A 19,084-nucleotide genomic window follows, 5' to 3' on the forward strand; every position below is an offset into this window, starting at 1 on the left:
TGCTTTCTGTATATGTGGTGCTGGGGAATTGAACCCAGGGCTTCATGAATACGAGGCAAGCACTCTTGCCACTAGGCCATATCCCCAGCCCTACCTACTAGATATTATTGCTTACATTTAAAAGACAGGAATAATGCAGGTTCCAATGAGGTATGTCCAACTTTGAGGACTCTGCCAGCTCTATAGAGCCTGGTGATCTTGGGCAAGTCACTTAAATCCCTCCTACCCGCAAGTGTCAGATTCCTCATTCATAAAATGCAGATAATAAATAATAGTAGTTAACTCATGGTGAGAGCTACTTTGATAACACAACCTTGCTTAACACACATTAAGTGCTCAATGATTATGAGCAATTAAAGTTTACAATTCACATCCAGGAAAGCTACAGCATATCTAACACAAGTTGGCTAATCACCTTGGACAAAATGCTTTCTGGAAGTTCTTGAATCATTGCTGAGAGGAATTTACCATACCTAGCTCCTTATTTGTTCCTCTGAGGTGTTCTCTATTGGGAAACATACAGTGTGAAAAAACTGAGCAATCATTTGCAGAATGTTCTGCAAAAGAAAAATATACTTCATCTAGTGTTAGGTGTACAGAATCTTGAGGCTGTGCTCTGTCCAAGCTGTGTGGTCACTCACAGGGGATCATGAAACCTCTCTGAACTCATTTTCTCACTTACAAAATAGGATGGATATAAATGACTTTCCCACAGGGGTATGGAGAGGATGCACCAACACCTTTCAACACAGGCCTTGACCAAAAGTTGTGTAGCCACTTCAAGATCAGATAACATGTGTGAATTGCTATACTCTAAATCGAGGGTAAGATTTATAAATCAAGTACTAAAAGAAAAGGATTATGCAAACCAGGCAAGAACACTTACTTTCCCAAAAAGCTCATTGTCCTCCTACCTTGGATTGAATCAGCTCCAACTTCTTCAGGCTCAAGGGGCAGGCAAGACCCGACCGGCCCAACCACCCCGGGGCCCCGCCCATGGGCCAGAGCCCCGCCCCATTATCCCTAGAGCCCCGCCCCCAACGTCGCGCGACTCCTTGCCCAAGTCCCGCCGGCGAGGGGGAGGGCCCAGCCTCGATCACGTGAGCGCAGGTGCGGAAGTAGAGCTGCGGGTCGCGTGCGTGATTGGTGAAGACAGTGAGCCCGTAGGCGGAATCAGACCTACGAACGTGCTGGGAGGAGCCGAGGGTGGAGGCTGCCGCTGGGGCCGGGCGCTGGAGTCCGGGGCTCGGCCTGCTGTGCTGACCGAGTGCTGGACCTTCGGTTCTCCGGACAGCCCCGCTGCGTGCGCCAGCTGCTCACCGTCTCCTAAGCCGAGGCGCCGGCTGCTGTAGGAGGCCGGTGGGCAGGCCGAGGGAGGCTAGGAGGGCGCGGGCGCCCCGAGCTCGGAGCAGCGGAGGCGGCCGGGGGCCGGGACGCCATGTCCATGGAGGACCCATTCTTTGTGGTGAAAGGGTGAGCGTGGGTCGTGGGCTCCTGCTTGAGGAGGAGGCGGCAGTCGGGGGAGGAGAGGCAAGTTGAGGCTGGGAAGGGGACCGGGGAGAAGGCTTATGCTTGAGGGCCACGACCCTGCGCCCGGCGACCTCCAGTCCTACCTGGGCCGTGACACCCGTGCCTCATCCAAACCCTTGGGGTCGGCGCGCCGCGAACTACTTATTTGGGGGCCGAGAGGGGTGTTCCGCAGCTCTGCAGGTGGGGGGGTAGGGCTGGGGCTGCCTTCGAGCCAGGGACCCGCTTCGAAGGAGGGCTAGCAGCCTCTGGGCAGGAAAAGGGAAATGACCCTCCTGAGCTTTGTAGTTGGCGTGGATAGGGGTGCGTTCCATTGTCCATTGAGTTGGGAGCGCTCGCCCAGGGACTGGCGAGACCACAACATGCCCGGAGGCGTCGGAGCGCGTTTGCAGGGAGTCGCGCGGGGGCGGGTGTGGATCCGGGGAGACCCGGGCACAGGGCACCCAGGGCCGGCTCGGTCCAGCGGGGGAGTTTTCAACTGAGTAATGTGAGGGGAGGAAAGCAAGCCCTTCCTTCATACTCGGTGCTGATGTTGGAAGGAAAACAAAATGAACCCAGCCAAGCCAAACTTACCTCGGCTTTCCACGAGCAGCCGGGATTTTCCCACAGTGCCAAAGGAAATGAGTTGTTTCTCTTTTAACTCCTTGATTTCAGACACAAATATGGGACAGTTTTTCGCCACTTCTTATTTTACCTTTCAGAATGGAACTGTCATAATTTTCCTTGGGAACTCTCCCTGACTCCATCTTTGATTGCCCGATTGTTGGAAACTTCATTAGGATTTAGTTCTATCAGCTTTGTAGCCATTACACACAAATGCCATGAAAATTAATTTTGATACTGCCACTCAACTTCTACTAACTTGTCAGTTTTGAATGTCAAACCAATGTCAATAATCTGAAAACACCCAAGTTCCCAGAAGATAAGTACTAATAAACGATAAGATGTCCCTTGCTTTCAGAGCTAGTTACCACTCACTAGCTTCTTCGTGTAGGAGTAAAATCTGAACAGTTGTAAGGGTGTTTATTTTTATAGTTAAGGGTTTGTAGTAAAACATTTCCCTAGAAAAGCTTTTATCTTTATCTTGTAGATTTACTAGTAATGTGTGGTTCCTCATCTGGAAAAATGTGGCATTTATTAGAAGCATGATCTAGCAGTTAATTTTTTAGATCAAAAGTTGTATGTTTTCCTTTTGAATGCAAGGGCTTATTTTGTTTTGTTTTTGGTGTGTGTGCATGCACATGTGCAAGCCAGTATTGGAACTTGAATACAAGGCCTATCACTTTTGCTCCTCTTTTGTCCATTCAGCTGAGGCTCCACCACTTGAGCCATACCTCCAATTCTTGCTTTTTGGTGGTTAATTGGAGATAAGAATTTTGCCTATTTGTCTGCCCAAGCTGTCTTCCAATGTAGATACTCAGATTTCAGCCTCCTAGGTAACTAGGATTATAGATGCTAGAACTGAACTGAATGGAATGTCTTTAAAAAAAAAATTGCTTACAAAGGTAATCTTAGGTAGAGGTGAACAGAGATACCAAAACATTTTTTGTTTGACTTGGAGTGGAATTTGTGAAAACCCTCTGCCATCTTCACATTATTTTTCCTGATAGTGTCCAGCACAGTCAGTCTACTAATGCTTGCTTACTGATTAGGTATCACTGCAGCATAGGGACACTTAATGGTGTTTTAGTTGACTTTTATGTTGTTTTACCTCATGTCTCTTAAGATGCCTGAAGGAAGAAATTTTCATTATTTTTTTGCTGTAGAAAGGTAAAATTAGCTTCGTTGGTGTCTTCAGCTGTTTGTATGATGGCATATTTGGAGAAGACATGTACTTCAGTTTATTAAAAGTATTGGAAACTCATTGTACAATGTAGACAAAAATAAAGTGCCTAAATATGGCCTTAAGCTAGGAATTTATTGTCTATGATCTGAAAAAAAGACTCAGAATTAAGTAGAAAGGACAAGCAGTAAATAAGTGCTGTAGTGAATGCTATAGATGGTAAACATCCCAGGAGTTAAGAGCAAGGCAGCTCCTTAGGAATTTGTTATGATGGGGAAAGCTTTGGGAGCTGGTAATAGGTTTTGAAGATAGACAAAATAAAAAGAAATGGATGAAATTAATTTTAAAGTTTTCAGTAGGTTCACAATTTATTTCAAGTAGAGATTACTACTGGAGGTATGTATCAGTGGCTCAGCCTGTAATCCTAGCTACTCAGAAGGCTGAGATCTGGAGGATGGTGGTAGGAAAAAGCCAAGAAGCCGGTCTAGGCAGAAAACTTTACTAGATTAGCAAAAAGCTTGGCTGGAGGTGTGGCTCAAGTGGTAGAATGCTAGCTGAGCAAGTGTGAATCCCTGAGTTCAAACTCTGGAACCCACCCCCTTAAAATAAACTATTAATGAATAGTGATTTTGTGCCAACTTTTCAAAATCTATTATGTTATTTTACACTTACATTTCCTTTTAATTTATATGTTAGAATTCAGAATGCATTGATCTGTACTTAAGAGTTCATCAAACTTAACAGTTGAAAAGGCCAATTCATATACCCCAATTGTTGTAAATGTAATGATTTCCTGGCCACTAAATTCTGCGTCAACTTTTAAGTTAAATTCTAGTTTCTTAGTCACATTAGCCACATTTTAAGTCAGTAGTGGTATGTAGCTTCCCATGGTACAGCATAGTGTAGATCCAAGCAGGTATCACCTGCTTAATACTATGGTTGCCTGTTGCCTAAGGAGTAAAATGCAAGCACTTCATTACTTCCCCATGAAGCACCTTCCTAGGCCTAAACGTTCTTCTCATTGTACCTGCCCTGGCTTCAGTGCTCCAGCATTGCCAGTCTCCACTCAGTGATTTTGCCTATGGTGCTGAATGGGTCTTCATGGACCTACACTGTGTAATTCGCCTCAGTCTTCAGGAAGCTGTGTAAAGCCCCTCCATTGCCTGCAGGAAGCACTTCCTGGGGCACCTGTAACACATTTTTGTGCTGCTTCCTTTGTTGTCTTTCATTATTAGACTATAAGCTATTTGTTTTTCCTGCATTTCTAGCCTAATGCCTTGAGTGTATTGTGCAAACATTGAACACTCACTGTAGATTATAGTGATAAAGGAGATGCTTAGTGGGTGGGACCACCATCAGCAGAGACTATGGACATTGGGTGTTTAGAAATCACGAAGGAGAGCAGCCCAGGGGAGCAAGTTTACTGGGGGAAGCCAGAATAATAGGTAAAGGGATTAATCTCCTGGACCAGGCTTTGTGTGCTAAGGAAATACTTTATATGGAGTTTCATGTTGTGTGGACAGCCAGATGATGTGAAGAACACTATACAGATAGGTGAAGAGTTATGTGATTTGGCACATAAGGATACTTGAATAAAACTAGCAGGGCTTCAATCTGGTCCTTAAGGCAAGTATCTTCTCATTACAGTGGTATAAGATAAGGGCTCTATCAGGTAGGGGAACAGCTGACCCGAAGACTAGAACCAGGAATGAGTAAAGTGAGGATGGGAAGAAGACCTGGCAACTGAAACAGAATTTGTTTTAGTGGGAAATCAGGTTGGATATTGAAGTTGGCCAATTTGGGCTGCAGAAAGCATGAGGAGGGATTGGAAAGACTGGTCTAAGAGTTTAAATTTAATCAGGGTCTTACTGTTAGACTTATTTTAAATAGTCACATGAGGACTCAAACCCAAATCTTCTGATTTCACAAAGAAAATGGATTTGTCTGGAGATTGCAAAAGTGAGGTTAAATGGATCTTGGTCATAGAAAGCTTCTGATAGTCAGGGTCAGAAGAACTTGAGGTAAGCTGTTAAGATGTATGAACCCCAGGTCTTTCTTCTGTGTTGTGAGTATAGTCGAGATTATATTGAAAGTTTCTTCACATCTAAAAATCCAGTGACTGAGCTTAAGTAGGGGTTGTGCAAGATGGGAAGTAGAAAATGGAGTCAAAGATGACTTGTCTGCACAAGTTTTGAAACTTGGGAATTAGCAGTATTGGCTAAAATGAAGAAGAGAAGGAAGCATGTTTTCTTTTATGTTTGTTTGCTTATTTGAACACTACCTTACTTGTAGAAAGGATGTGGCTAGCTTGATCTTAGGTAAATGGAAAGTTCCTATAGGCAACCTGGAAGATAAAGGAAATAATCCTGTGTGAGTGATTAACATTGGAAATGCAGTTGTGGAGTCATTTACTTTTAAAGGTATTTGAAACCTGTGAATGCTCATGAGCCCAGGAAGAATGCAGGGGAAGTATTGGGATCAAGTGGAGGGAAAGAAAAAAAAATGGTAGGAAACTAGAATAAAACAGTGTCACAGAAAGAGAGGAAGTTAAAAAAAAAACAACAGATGTGATGAGTATTATGTCATGTACACAAGTTAAATGTCATTTGTGGCTGTAGTGTACTTTGTGGAAGCAGAGGGAAGCAGGGGTCAAAATTACATGATAATGTAGGTAATTAAGTAGAGACAAATCTGTTTTTTTTTTTTTGTTTGTTTTCCCTGACCATAGGAATACCTACCAAAAAATACCATAGTATAGTTAAATTTGGAAATGGTGGTAATATCGACAGAAAGGTATGTGTGTGTGGGGGGGGTTCTCTTTAAATAACAAAAATGTGAGATGAGGCATGGATGGGCTGTGGGTTAAATTTGTGAGGTAGGAGCCAGCCTTGGTGGATTGAGTGGAGGATGATGTGGTTGCAGAGGCTTGCAAAGCCTGGGTCTTTCAGGTTTCATCATTAGATTAGGAACCATCTGCCTCTACTAGCCTCTTAGATATCTGAGGACTAAGCCTCTAATATGAACCTTTAGGGGATCACACAACCATATCCAAACATAGTGGATGAGCTACTCCTTCCTGCTCTTCTTGGCAAACTTGATTAAATACAAAACTGATTTCATGGACATTTGCATATTGTCCTAGTGGCTAGTTAGGGCATGATGGAAAAGAGCAGTCACAGTGATTTTACCAAGACAGTGGCTCACTAGGAAAGCAGGTCTGTGTTACAAGTGATTCTGTGGGAATCGTGGTGGATCACATTGAAGGGCCTTCATTCTGATATTTAGTCTTTTAGAACACGTTGACTCTTGTAATTTTGACAGAGAGTGTTAAACTCCCTTGGAGTATTAACACTGGGACTCTTGTTAGCTGTGAAATGCTATAGGATTAAGACTGACTTTGGGCACATGTACAACAGAAAACCTGCTTGATTTAGTAATCTCTCCTTTAAGGACATGTAGGTCTATCTGGGTCAGGAGCTAAAACTATTTCCTCAAAAAGTGATTAGCAACCTCTCAATGAAATTTTCAAGATGTTAGTGGATAGATTCCTTATCAAGTTTTCTGACCTGAACTCTGCTCCTACATTTACTTCTGAATATCAGACTTTCATCATTTCTAGTACATTGTTGGAAGCAAAATGTACCCTATAGGGTGAAGAGGGACTAGCTTGAGATTTTAGCCTTTCTGGAACAACAGACAAATGGAAGCTGTTAAGTAACCAGCAGCTGCAGTTATTCACTTAGACTGAAGTGCTCCTCACAGAATGAAGTGCTCACATGGGCTGCCTGTGTGGGACAGAAAACAAAGATGGTGTGCATTTGTGGGAAATGTCTAACCAGTTTCAGGAGTATCTAGCTCCTGAAACACTTCCCTTGCCTTTCCTGAAAAAGTAGTGAAATGGAAATTGTGTTCACTCTCACAATTTCAAACAGATGGTCCAATTATATACTGTCATGTTTCGTGAATTGACTTATTTGAAATGTGATCCTCAGTGTTTATTCCAGGTGCTCACGGGTGGTTCTGAGTAGAGAAGAGTCTGGCACATTAGGTATGTCTTGTGGCTTCACACTCTACAGAATATTTGCTGTTGATCTTAGAGGTCCCTGATTGCTTCTGTCTGAACCCAGTGTATATCATCACTCTAACATTCAGCCTTTGAGGGCTCACCAATATGTCAGAAACTGAAAGGTTTCTTCTTTTTCTTTATTTTGGGACTTTAACTTGCTATTTGATGCTTTTGCTCATAGGCTGGTGCTCTACCACCAGAGCCATGCCTCCAATAACTTTTCTTCATTTTTATTAGTGTTCTTTTTTTCTTTTCTGGTACTTGAAATGTTGGAAGGAATAAGATGCCTGCAATTTCTATTTTAGAGCCATAGGCAGAACACACCTTGATCAGCTAGAACACATTTTTGTCCTTGCTATTTCAGAAGCATTGGTTAATATGTACGTGCATGTGTGCGCGTGCAAGTGTGTGTGTGTGTGCGTGTGCAGTTCTCTTAGTTTGGGAACAGTGAACATACTACCTTTATGGCCTAGCGGTAAGGGGAATGTTCTTAAGACCTTATAACTATATCAAATCTAAAAGCTTGTTAGATCATAGCACTCACAGGCCTTGTCTCATACTTTAAAAATATGATTTTATTATTATTTAGGTATTATACAGAGGGTTTCCATTTCATAAAGCAAATAATGAGTACATTTCCTTGCTTTTCCCCCGTTTCCCCACTCATCCTCACCCACAAGTTACACATTTCATTTTCTACATGGTATATACTGTGTCCATATAGCCCCCCCCAAGCAAAAACAAACACCACCACCACCACCAACAACAACAACAAAAGACCCCATGCTTTCATTTCTTGGAATTTGTTTTGATAATAGTATTTTAAATGTTCAGAGGAGTTACACCTTTGTGTTCCTCCTGTGAGGTATCCTCCTTTGTCTCTCTGTGTGCGAATGCCTAGAGTCCTATATAGGTTATCATGTCCAGTTATATTTTAGATCTAGCTTCCATGTATGAGAGCAAACGTGTTGTTTCTCTGAACTTGGCTTACCTCACTTAACATGATTTGTTCTAGGTCCACCCATTTTCCTGCAAATGACATAATCCTATTCTTTCTAGTGGATAAGTAAAATTTCATCGTGTATATGTACACATTTTATTGATCCATTCATCTATTGTAGGGTGTCTGGGCTGTTTCTATAACTTGACTATTGTGAATAGTGCAGTAGTAAACATGGATGTGCAAGTGTTTTTTTATAGTATCCTGATACATAATGTTCTGGGTAGATGCCCAAGTTTGTCTTAAAAAATAAAAATGTTAATCAGTTATATAGCATTGCTTAATCCAGGAAAGTAGATATATTTAAGGCTAAAAATATAAAATGTAAATAGATTTAGAACCCTAAATCTTCTAGATTAAAATGTCTCAGATTAAAGTATTTAATCTATAAACACAAGCTATATAAGAGTCATTTTCCTTTTACCTTTCACACCCCAAGAAAAGAATGGTAGTACTAGGGCATTTTCCTCAAAATATAAATTATCAATTCAAAAAATTTAAAGTTATTTTAAAGATGTGGTACAGAGGCATTATAGTTACATCAGTCAGGTAAAGAGTACATTTCTTTTTGGACATTGTCACCCCTTCCCTCACTTTCTCCCAGTTTTCCCCTTCCATCCCCACCCACAAGTTGCATAGTTCATTATCAGTTTAATGTCTAATGAGTACCACTGATGCATTTGTTCACCCTGAATATAAATTTTTATCAACACTAAATGGAAGCAATGGGAATGTTAAGTGCCCTTTAGTTAATTTGTAGAATTGTTTCTTTGTATTTTAAAAATATATAGTCCAGTCATAGAAAAATTAAGTTTGTCTTTAAATAAATGTTATATTATGGCTACTTAAATAATGATTCCCCTCACTCCCAGGTACTGGTGTTTGAACTCAGGCCTCTAGCTTGCTAGTACTTCAGCTTCACCTCCAGCTGAGAATATAATAGTCTGTGTATTTGAATTTTCATACTTGTCCATGGTGAACTTTCTTCTGTGGGAATGGTGGTTGCTGAGGGTGGTGTATGACTATAATGTTAGCTTAAGTCATGCACTAACTGATTGGGAATTGTCATGTGTGACTTCTCCTTTTCTTCACTTTGATTGCAGAGAGGTACAGAAGGCAGTCAACACTGCCCAGGGACTGTTTCAGAGATGGACGGAGCTCCTCCAGGACCCCTCTGTGGCAACAAGGGAAGAAATCGACTGGACCACAAACGAATTGAGAAACAATCTGCGTAGCATAGAGTGGGATCTGGAGGACCTTGATGAAACTATCAATATCCTTTTCTGTGCCTGTCTGTGCTGCTTGGGGTATATACCAAATGAACAAGCTTTACCCATAGGTCTCAAGTACATAGATGATGCATTTCCTTTTTTACTCTCTTGCTGTTGCTCCTATTTGCATCATGGCACACGCACAAATTTTTTCCAGTGAGCTAAGATAGCGTAGCCTATTTCCACAGTGCATGACACATCCTCCAGTACAGAGGCAGCATAGTTGGTGGTCTGACTTTGACCATGGAGAATAGACAATTGATGTTCAGATGCTGACTCTAACACCAACAGGTAAAAACAGTTTTTCTCTCTACTTACAGTCAGAAAAGTTTTTCTGATAGCACATGTGTGTGACTATATACCCCCACCTCCCCAAGCAGACACCAGGTGGGAGTCCTACAATTCAATTTCATTTTGGCACTGGCTTCCTGGAGATAGCATCAGATTCCATAGGAGCCAAGACTACTCCCAATTTAAATGCTACTTACAAGTCCTAGGGTCAGAACTCATGCTTTTCATCTTCTTCCCTCAGATTTGATTGATTTGCTAGAACAGCTCACAGAACTCAGGGAGACACATTATTGATGTTCCCATTTATTATAAAGGCAGATAAAAGAGATGCTTAGGATAAGGTGTGGGAAAATAGACAAAGGTAATGCCTTTTGAAGTACCATCATCTACCATCTTCACAAGTTCAGCTAGCTATCTTGAAGCTCCTATTATATTACTCTATCCATTTGGGGTTTTATGGGAACTTTATTACTTAGGCATGATTGATTTTTATCATTGGGCATTTAACCCCTTCCCTCCCTAGAGGTAGGAAGTAGGCTGAGGCTAAAAGTTCCTACCCTCCAATCACATGGTTGATTCCTCTGGTGAGCAGACCCCATCTTGAGGTGCTCTATGAGGTCCTAGGCCACAGTTGTTACCTCATTAGCATATAGAATGACCCTTACCACTTAGAGATTCCAAGTGTTTTAGGAACTATGTACCTGGAACAGGGACTGGAACCAAATACACATTTATTACAGAATCACAACCAGTTACTATGTGGCTTTGAGCACATTGCTGGACCTCTCTACTTCAGTAGAAAATTAGGATAACCAGAGTACCTACTCCATAGGTATTCTTGTACTCTCTTGTTCATGGGTACAGAGAGTTACATATGTAAAGAGCTTAGAATGGTGGCATGGCACATAATAAACTTCTAGAAAACTTTCAGCAGTTGTGCTGGGGTGTAGCTCAGTGGTACAGCATTTATCCAGCCTAATATACAAGGCCCTGTAGTCCATCCCCAGTATTAGTCATTATCACATAGATTAATATTATACATACTGATATACTATTGACCAGTGTTATCCATAGTTAGAGAACAAACAAAAATATTTTGGGTGTTAAGAAGTGATGTTAAAATTCTACTCCATTGGAGAGTTATCTTGTACTGGGAAACTATTGAGTAAAAGTGAGTTATGCTATTGACTTTTTAAATAAAGTCCAGTAACCTTACTGACGAATTAGATCTGTTGGAAGCAGAATTATGTGGGCTCTTTTCAACTAAAAAATTAACCAAAACATTAAATGGAAGATATGCCAATTGCACGTCTGCCTTGTGTCATTGTTTTCCATAAATGAAACAAAACATCAAGGAACCCACTAGTTAGCACAGGTTAATATGCAGTTGATGGCTAGCGCTTACTTGCTAAAGGTACCCCAAGTACCTTCTAGGTTATTAAAAGCAAGTGTGTTACATAAAACATAGGAGGTGATAGATCAAAATCAGTTATGTTCAGATACTCCCCTTGAGACAGAAGGGAATTAATCAAGATTGGGGAAGATAAAAAACAAAACTGTGAGGACCAAGTATGGTGGTATAAGCCCATTGTCTCAGCAGTCAGGAGGATGTGGCACGAGGATCACAAGCTCCAAGCCAGTCTGAATTATGTAGTTATTTGTCACAAACAAAAGAAATGATGAGCTAAAGTTTTAAGAGATACTCATTTATTCACTAAACATTTTTTTTTTTGTTGGTTGTAGGGCCTGAACTCAGGTCCTGAGTATATAGTCCCTGAGCTCCCCTGAGCTCCTCTGCTCAAGGTTGCCTCTCTATCAGTTTTAGCCGCAGCTCCATTTCTGCTTTTTGAGTGGTTAATTGGAGATAAATGTCTCATGGGGACTTTTCTGCCTGGGCTGGCTTTGGACTGCGATCCTCAGATCTCAGCCTCCTGAGTAGCTAGGCTTATAGGTGTGAGTGACCAGTGCCTGGCAAACATTTCTTTAGTGTACTATTTGCCAGGTTTTTTGCTGGATTACTAAGATTAGGTTAGTAAATTACATAGTATACTAGATGTCATGGAACTTAGGGTGGAAAAGAGATATTAAGTAGTAATACATATATAACTGTAGACTATGCAGTTTTTCTAGTATCTTACTACCTAAAGTTCAGACTAGGATTGAAGATAGCTTCCCTGAAGGTTTGATGTTTCTGGTGGAAGGGAGTATTTCGAAATGAAAATTGAAAATGGCTTGTAAACACTGTCATGAATCAGAAGACAAGTGTTGGTAGGTCAGGGAGAACCTGACTTTCCTGTGACCAGAGGCCATGACTTTGTAATAAATACAGTAAGTAGGAGCATGTGTGTGTGTATATGTGTTGGGGATTTAACTCAGGGCTTTGGGTATGTTAGGCAAGCAATCTACCACTGAGCTATATCCTGACCACCACCCCCTTCTCTCTTTTTATTTATTTTTCTGTTGGTTGTCGCACGCTTGAACTCAGGGCCTAGGCCCTGTCCATGAACCTCTTTGTACTCAAGGCTAACGTTCTACCACTTGAGCCACAGAGCCACTTCCAGTTTTTGAGTGGTTAATTGGTGATAAGAGTCTCATGGGGACTTTTCTGCCTGGACTGACTTTGAACCTCAATCCTCAGATCTCAGCCCCCTGAGTAGCTAGGATTATGGGCATGAGTCACCAGTGCCTAGCTACCCTTGGTTTTTTGAGACAAGGTCTTGCCCTGTAGCTCAGGCTAGCCTAGAACTTGCTGTCCTTCCTCTGAATCCTAAGTACTGGAATTACAGGTGTATGCCATCACGCCTGGCTAGCTAGCAGAAGCTATTTCTTAACTGGGAAGACTATCTCCTTTGTCTTGGAGTGAAGGAATTTTCACATTGTTTTGGGCAGAGAAAGTTTGGAAATGTTTAGTGTCAAATGCCTTTGTTTTCAGAAAGTTTGGGCCAGCTTTTACTGAAGGCATGTAAAACATTCTGTGGTTTAATTATTTGTTGTTAGGCTTTTGATTGTGGAATTGCTTAGCCTTGACTTTTGACCCACGCATAGTTGAAGCAAATCCTAGAAAATTCAACCTTGATGCAACTGAATTGAGTATAAGAAAAGCCTTCATTACAAGTACTCGACAAATCGTCAGGGTAAGAAATATGATCTTACTGTGTTACCTGTGTAAGAAAAGGCCAAATTTCTTAGAATTCTTTCCTGTAATGGTAAACTAGTAGGTCAAGTTCCAGGCCACATTTTAGTATGAATTGAATGCCAGTTTTCCACAAACAACTCTGATTGAAAAAAACAAAAAGAATGTTTTTAGTATTGTCTGGCGTATTAAGAGAAAAAATAAAACAAACTACTGGCTGTGGAAAGCTCGTTATAGTGTATGATTTCTTGAACGAGTAAGTAATCTTTTCCTTGGTATACTTTATTTCTGGATAAAATGAAGAATTGCTGTTGCAGAAGACATTTGATTGATGGATAGATGGATGCTGTGTTCTGAACAGTGCAGCCCTCCTGGTATGGATAGTGGGTGCTTCTCCCATCTGAGTTGCTTCTGGAACTCTTGCAATCTATGTTATTGCCACTGTCATATACAACTTGACAGCTTCTCAGAACTTATCTAGAACAAGCATCTATCAATATGGGAAAAACCCAACACACACACATAAAACATTGTAGTTGATAGAATCTTTAGTCCCCAATTTAAAAAAAATGCATTTATTATTAAAAATATATGAGAATATAGTTTAAATAAAATCTTGCATCATTAAGATATGTTTTGTATTCTGAAATTATATGGCCAAGCTATTTGATTAGCATAACTAGATGTAAGAGAACCAGATGTCTTTAACATATGTACTAGAAAGCAGCCTCTTTGAATAAAAAGACTTGGGATCAGACCAGTGCTAACATATGGCAGGAACCTTGGTATGTACTTGCCAAAGATTTGCTATCGTGTGATTTCCTCTTGAAGTATTTAAAATGCTAGGTTATCATTGAACTTTACACATTGTTTGTTTAATTCAGTAGTTGTATTTCTGTGTACTTGCACCTAAATTGTTTATAACTAAACCCACATGACAGAAACCTTTCTGACTTCTGGTACCCTCATCTAGGAAGTGAGTGTTTGGATTAGACTCTCCTAATATTTAGCCAGTTCAAAATGCTGGTCTGGTAAGCCCTGTTGTTAGATGACACCTTTTGTACAGTGACTAATTTCCTGGGGTTGTTTTTGATGAATATGGTTTTCTTTCCTTCCTCTTTGTAATAAGTTTTCAGAAAGATGCCACTGTCAGTTGTAATATTTAGTGGTGACTTGCAGTCTATGCAAATACTCTTTTCCCTTCCTGCCTGCCTTCCTTTCTTTCTTGTGCCAGTTCTGGGCTTGAACTCAGGGTTGGGGTGCTGTTATTGCACTTTTGTGCTCAAGGCTAGCACTGTACCACTTGAGCCACAGTTCTACTTCTAGTTTTTGGGTGGTTAAATGGTGATAAGATTCTCAGACTTTCCTGCTCAGGCTGCCTTTGAAACACAATCCTCAGACCTCAGTCTCCTGGTTAGCTAGGATTACAGGTCACTAGTGCCTGGCTTGAAAAGGTTTCAAAAGTCCATTTGTAATAAGGAAACAGCAATGGAACGGTGTCACATTTCTTCTAGAAATCTTGGTTGTGATGACAGAGGTATTGGTGATCATGGCAAAGAAGCAAGATTTCCTTTTCTGGATGAAAATGCCCTACCACTGTGGGTAAAGGCCTGTGGAATTGGTGAAAAATTATTTCTACGTCTTACAGGTTTGGAACTTGGTCTTACAGCCTCCACTTTTATGCCAAAATGGGCCATGCAGTTTGGATCCAGAATTGCAAAAGTGGCAAAAAACAAACAAAACAAAACGAAAAAGCATCTGATAAATGTAGAAGGTTCCAGATTGCTTTTGAGAAAACTTTTCCTTTGAAATGTTATTAAACCATACTATGATCTGAATATCAGTTATATAAAAATAAAGTACTCTTTTCTTATTATTGTTTAAAAAATACATTCATAGAAATATATATATATATATATATATATATATATATATTTTTTTTTTTTTTTTTTGGCCAGTCCTGGGGCTTGGACTCAGGGCCTGAGCGCTGTCCTTGGCTTCTTTTTGCTCAAGGCTAGTACTCTGCCACTTGAGCCACAGCGTCACTTCTGGCCGTTTTCTGTATATATGTGGTGCTGAGGAATTGAACCCAGGGCCTCATGTAAACGAGGCAAGCACTCTTGCCACTAGGCCATATCCCCAGCCCCTCATAGAAATATTTTAACTCAAGTCATTACATAAAAATTTTGCTATATTTCTAGACTGGCCACTACTGGCCAGTTATGAGGTAATAGTATTTAACAACTCTTGCTGATTTGACTTAAATAAATTTTAATTGAAAGTGCAATAAAAGAAAAGAAAGTAGCAGTGATGCTAATGCGATTAAAAATAAAAAGAAGAAAATACCATCTACTGACTGCAGTGTTGCTTCATTCAGCTGAACAGTGTTTGTACAGGTAGCTCTAGGTTCTAGATGGAGGTGATTGATAGGAGAGGGGTCAGGAAGTTAGCAGCTGTGGAAAATAAGACAATCCAAATTCAAATTTGGTTTTTAAACTTTGCAGGTTTATATAAACCCTCTCATTTAATACTGTTTCAGAATTTTTTTTTTTTTTGTCAATTGTGAGGCTTGAACTCAGGGCCTGGGCACTATCCCTGAGCCTCTTTGTGCTTAAGGCTGGAGCTGTACCACTTGAGCCACAGCACCACTCTGGTTTTTGTGTGGTTAATTCGAGATAAGACTCTCACGAGGACTTTTCTGCCCAGGCTACCTTCAAACTGTGATCCTCAGATCTCAGTTTTCTGAGTAGCTAGGATTACAGGTGTGAGCCACCAGTGCCTGGCATTGCTTCAGAATTTTGATCTACTGTATTTTGAAAATATTATATGCCAACTGTGAGCTGTTAGGCAAAGAAATAAATCATCCTCTAGTGTGACCACCATTTTTGTGTGTGACAGTATTGGGGTTTGAACTAAGAGCTTTACACACTTGCTAAGCAGGTATTCTACTGCTTGCATCACACCTCCAGACCTTTTTGCTGTAGTTACTTTTGATCTAAGGTCTTTCCTCTTGCCGGGTGAGCCTGGACTGTGGATCTCCTATTTATGTTTCCCACAACAGGTAGGATACAGTTATATGCCCCATATTCATCTTGTTTTGTTGATATGGAAGTGGGGGAAGTGTCTCTCAAACTTTTGCACCAGTTGGCCTGGAACTTCTATTCTCCTGTTCTCAGCCTCCCAGGAAAGTGGGATGACAGGTGTGTGCCACTACATCTAGCTCTTGGTTGAGATGGCATCTCAGATGTTTTGCCTGGACTGGCCTTGAACCAAGATCCTCTTCATCTCCATTTCCCAAGTAGTTAGGATTATGGGCCTGGTGGCTGGTTTTTTGTGATTTCTTGATTAATACTAATTGGCCGTGGGCTTAGTAAGCCTCACTTGTTTAAAGAGCCTTCTGTTCTGTGTGTTTTTCTAAGAATCTTTTAAGATGTACAGTTTATATGAAATTTTGCTGGAAGTTTACTGAAGAAAGCAAAATATTCTAGTTTTGTGTAAATGGAGCTATAGAACCAAAAATCAAGAAGTCGCCATAAAATACGACTCTTCTGCCAAAAGGACAGCAAATGTTCTAACCAGGACATTTATACTTTACCTCCATCTTCCATGCACACACACACACACGTAATACGTATATGTGTATAATATATATAGAGATAGCTGGGTATCTCTCTTCTATCTTATCTACCCATAAATAAATCAAACACAGGGCATTGCATGTGCTAGGCAAACATGCTACCATGAAGCAGAACAATGAATAAGGAAGCAGGAAAGCTGAGTTACAGATTTAGCTATGACCCTAAGAAATTTCAATCCATGACAAGTCATTTATCCTCCCTGGATGTTTGTTTTGTCAATGAAATTTTTCTTGTTAACATTCTTTCTCTTTATTTTAACTTCCAAAATAAATCAAACTATACCTACATCTCCCTACAAAACCAAACTGTTTCACATCAAAACTTTTTTTTTTATTAGTGGTACTGGGTTTGAACTCAGCCTCAAGTTTGCTAGACTGGTACTCTACCACTTGAACCATGTCCCCAGCACTTTGGTTTTAGTTATTTTGGGGATAGGGTCTGGCATTTGTGCTTGGCTACTGCTGGCAGAGATAGGTCTCTCAAACTTTTTGCCTGGGCTGGCCTTAAATCTTGATCCTCTTATTTTTGCCTTGCAAGTAGCTGGGAGTTATAGGTGTGAGCTAGCATTTCCAACCACACACACGCGCGTACAGAGAGGTTACAGTTTCATACGTTAGGCATTGGATAAGAATAAACGTTTTATTAAAGTAATGCATGCTCATTAAGCAATTAGTAAAATTCTATAAGATGAAAAAAGAAACTAATATCCAAATATAATGCTTTGTTGTAATTTTTTAGTCATTTTCCTCTCGGTACAATCAGGGCATGCTTGACAGGCTACTCTGAAGCTACAGCTGTAGGTCACCTTTATATTTTCTTTTTTGCTGATATGAGAGTTTGAACTCAGGGCTTCACCACTTGAGCAAGTGCTCTAGCTCTGTTTTATGCAGGTTATTTTGGAGATGGTTCGTGGACTTTTCTGCCTCGGCTGGCTTTAAACTGTGATCCTCTGGGTCTCAGCCTCCTGAGTAGCTAGGATTATTTAATTATATGCCTTTCTAAATTTTTTTAATGAAAAATAATTTATACTTACTATTTTTTAAAATGCTGAAAATTGTAATGTGTTTGAAAGGTGTCCCTCTATTCTGTAATTTGCTCCCTAAAAATAATCACTGTCAATGCATTTCGAACTATTTTGTGGACATTGAAATAACATCAATTCTTAAAAAGAAGTGACATGATATTCTATAATTTTTTTCCTGTGAAAATGCATATGGTAAACTATGGGAGGCTGAGGTAGGAGAATACTGAGCTTCAGGCTATTCTTGGCTATGTAGTTGAGACCCCCATCTCAAAAATAAAAAATGTATTTTGAACATGGTCTTATATTCATACAGATATATACAGAGCAACACTCAATAGTAGAAAGTGTGAACCATTTATGTTTTGTAAAAATTTCTAATATTCACATAAAAATAGAAATAAATGAATCAAATATAATTTATTTGACCTAATATATCCAAACAATTATCTGAACATTCAGACAGCATAAGAAATATTGATGAGAAGCTAAAATTTGTTTTGGCCCTTTAAGGATTCTAGGAACCAGGCGCCAGTGGTTCACACCTGTAATCCTAGCTATTCAGGAAGCTGAGGGTCCCAGTTCAAAGTCAGCCCCGGCAAAAAAGTCCTTTTGTCTCCAGTTAACCACCAGAAAACTAGAAGTGGTGCTGTGGCCTAAAGTAGTAGAGTGTTGTTAGCCCTGAGCAAAAGGGCTCAGGGACAGCACCCCTGCCTAGTTTAAGCACTATAACTGACAAAAATAAATAAATAAATAAATTCTAGGGGCTGGAGATATGGCTCAAATAGAATACTAGCCTTGCATACACAAAGTCCTGATTTCAAACACCAGTATTCAGGGAAAACAACAACAACAAAAATGTAAAGTCTGGCATGTGTTTTACACTTAAGCACACCTGAATTCAGATGTGAATTTTTCACTGGAAATATTTAACCTATATTTAGAATCATAAGACAATTGAAAAAGTTGGTTTACAAACTCAATTTTCTTAGCTACACTTAAAATTTTTTAGTAAGTGAATATATGTTTCAGCTAATTAAAATAAATGGATTCAGTTCCTTGGTTGTACTGACCCTATTCTAAGTGCTCAGTAGCTATGGTTGTTTGTTGTGGCTGTTCTTGGGCCTGGAAGCTTTAGGTATACTTCCATATGATGTTTGCTTGCCTGGTTTCTGTGTTGTTGACTGCTGTTAATCATTCTTTATGTACTATCTCTTAATCACCACTGTGCTTCTATGAGATACTACCTAAATGTGTAGAAGTAATAGAGAAATGGGATCATTTTGTCCATCTTAACACAGCTATTAAAAAATGTTGTGAAGTCTTGAACCTAGACTGTATGAATGACCCTAAT

The 19,084-nt window shown here is 40.2% G+C and overlaps 1 protein-coding gene across 1 annotated transcript in view; it reads left to right on the forward strand.

The window, feature by feature from the left end:
- The first annotated feature begins 1,195 nt into the window (after positions 1 to 1,195).
- Positions 1,196 to 19,084, forward strand: part of Stx6 (syntaxin 6) — a 41,443-nt gene continuing 23,554 nt past the window's right edge. Inside the window, exons 1-3 of the mRNA XM_048357970.1 lie at positions 1,196 to 1,473; positions 9,480 to 9,649; positions 12,978 to 13,072. Of these exons, the coding sequence (XP_048213927.1) occupies positions 1,439 to 1,473; positions 9,480 to 9,649; positions 12,978 to 13,072 (300 nt within the window). The 5' untranslated portion in view covers positions 1,196 to 1,438. The remainder of the gene's footprint in view (positions 1,474 to 9,479; positions 9,650 to 12,977; positions 13,073 to 19,084) is intronic.

The sequence above is a fragment of the Perognathus longimembris genome, chromosome 11, assembly GCF_023159225.1.
Source record: "Perognathus longimembris pacificus isolate PPM17 chromosome 11, ASM2315922v1, whole genome shotgun sequence".
NCBI classification, from domain to species: Eukaryota; Metazoa; Chordata; class Mammalia; order Rodentia; family Heteromyidae; genus Perognathus; species Perognathus longimembris.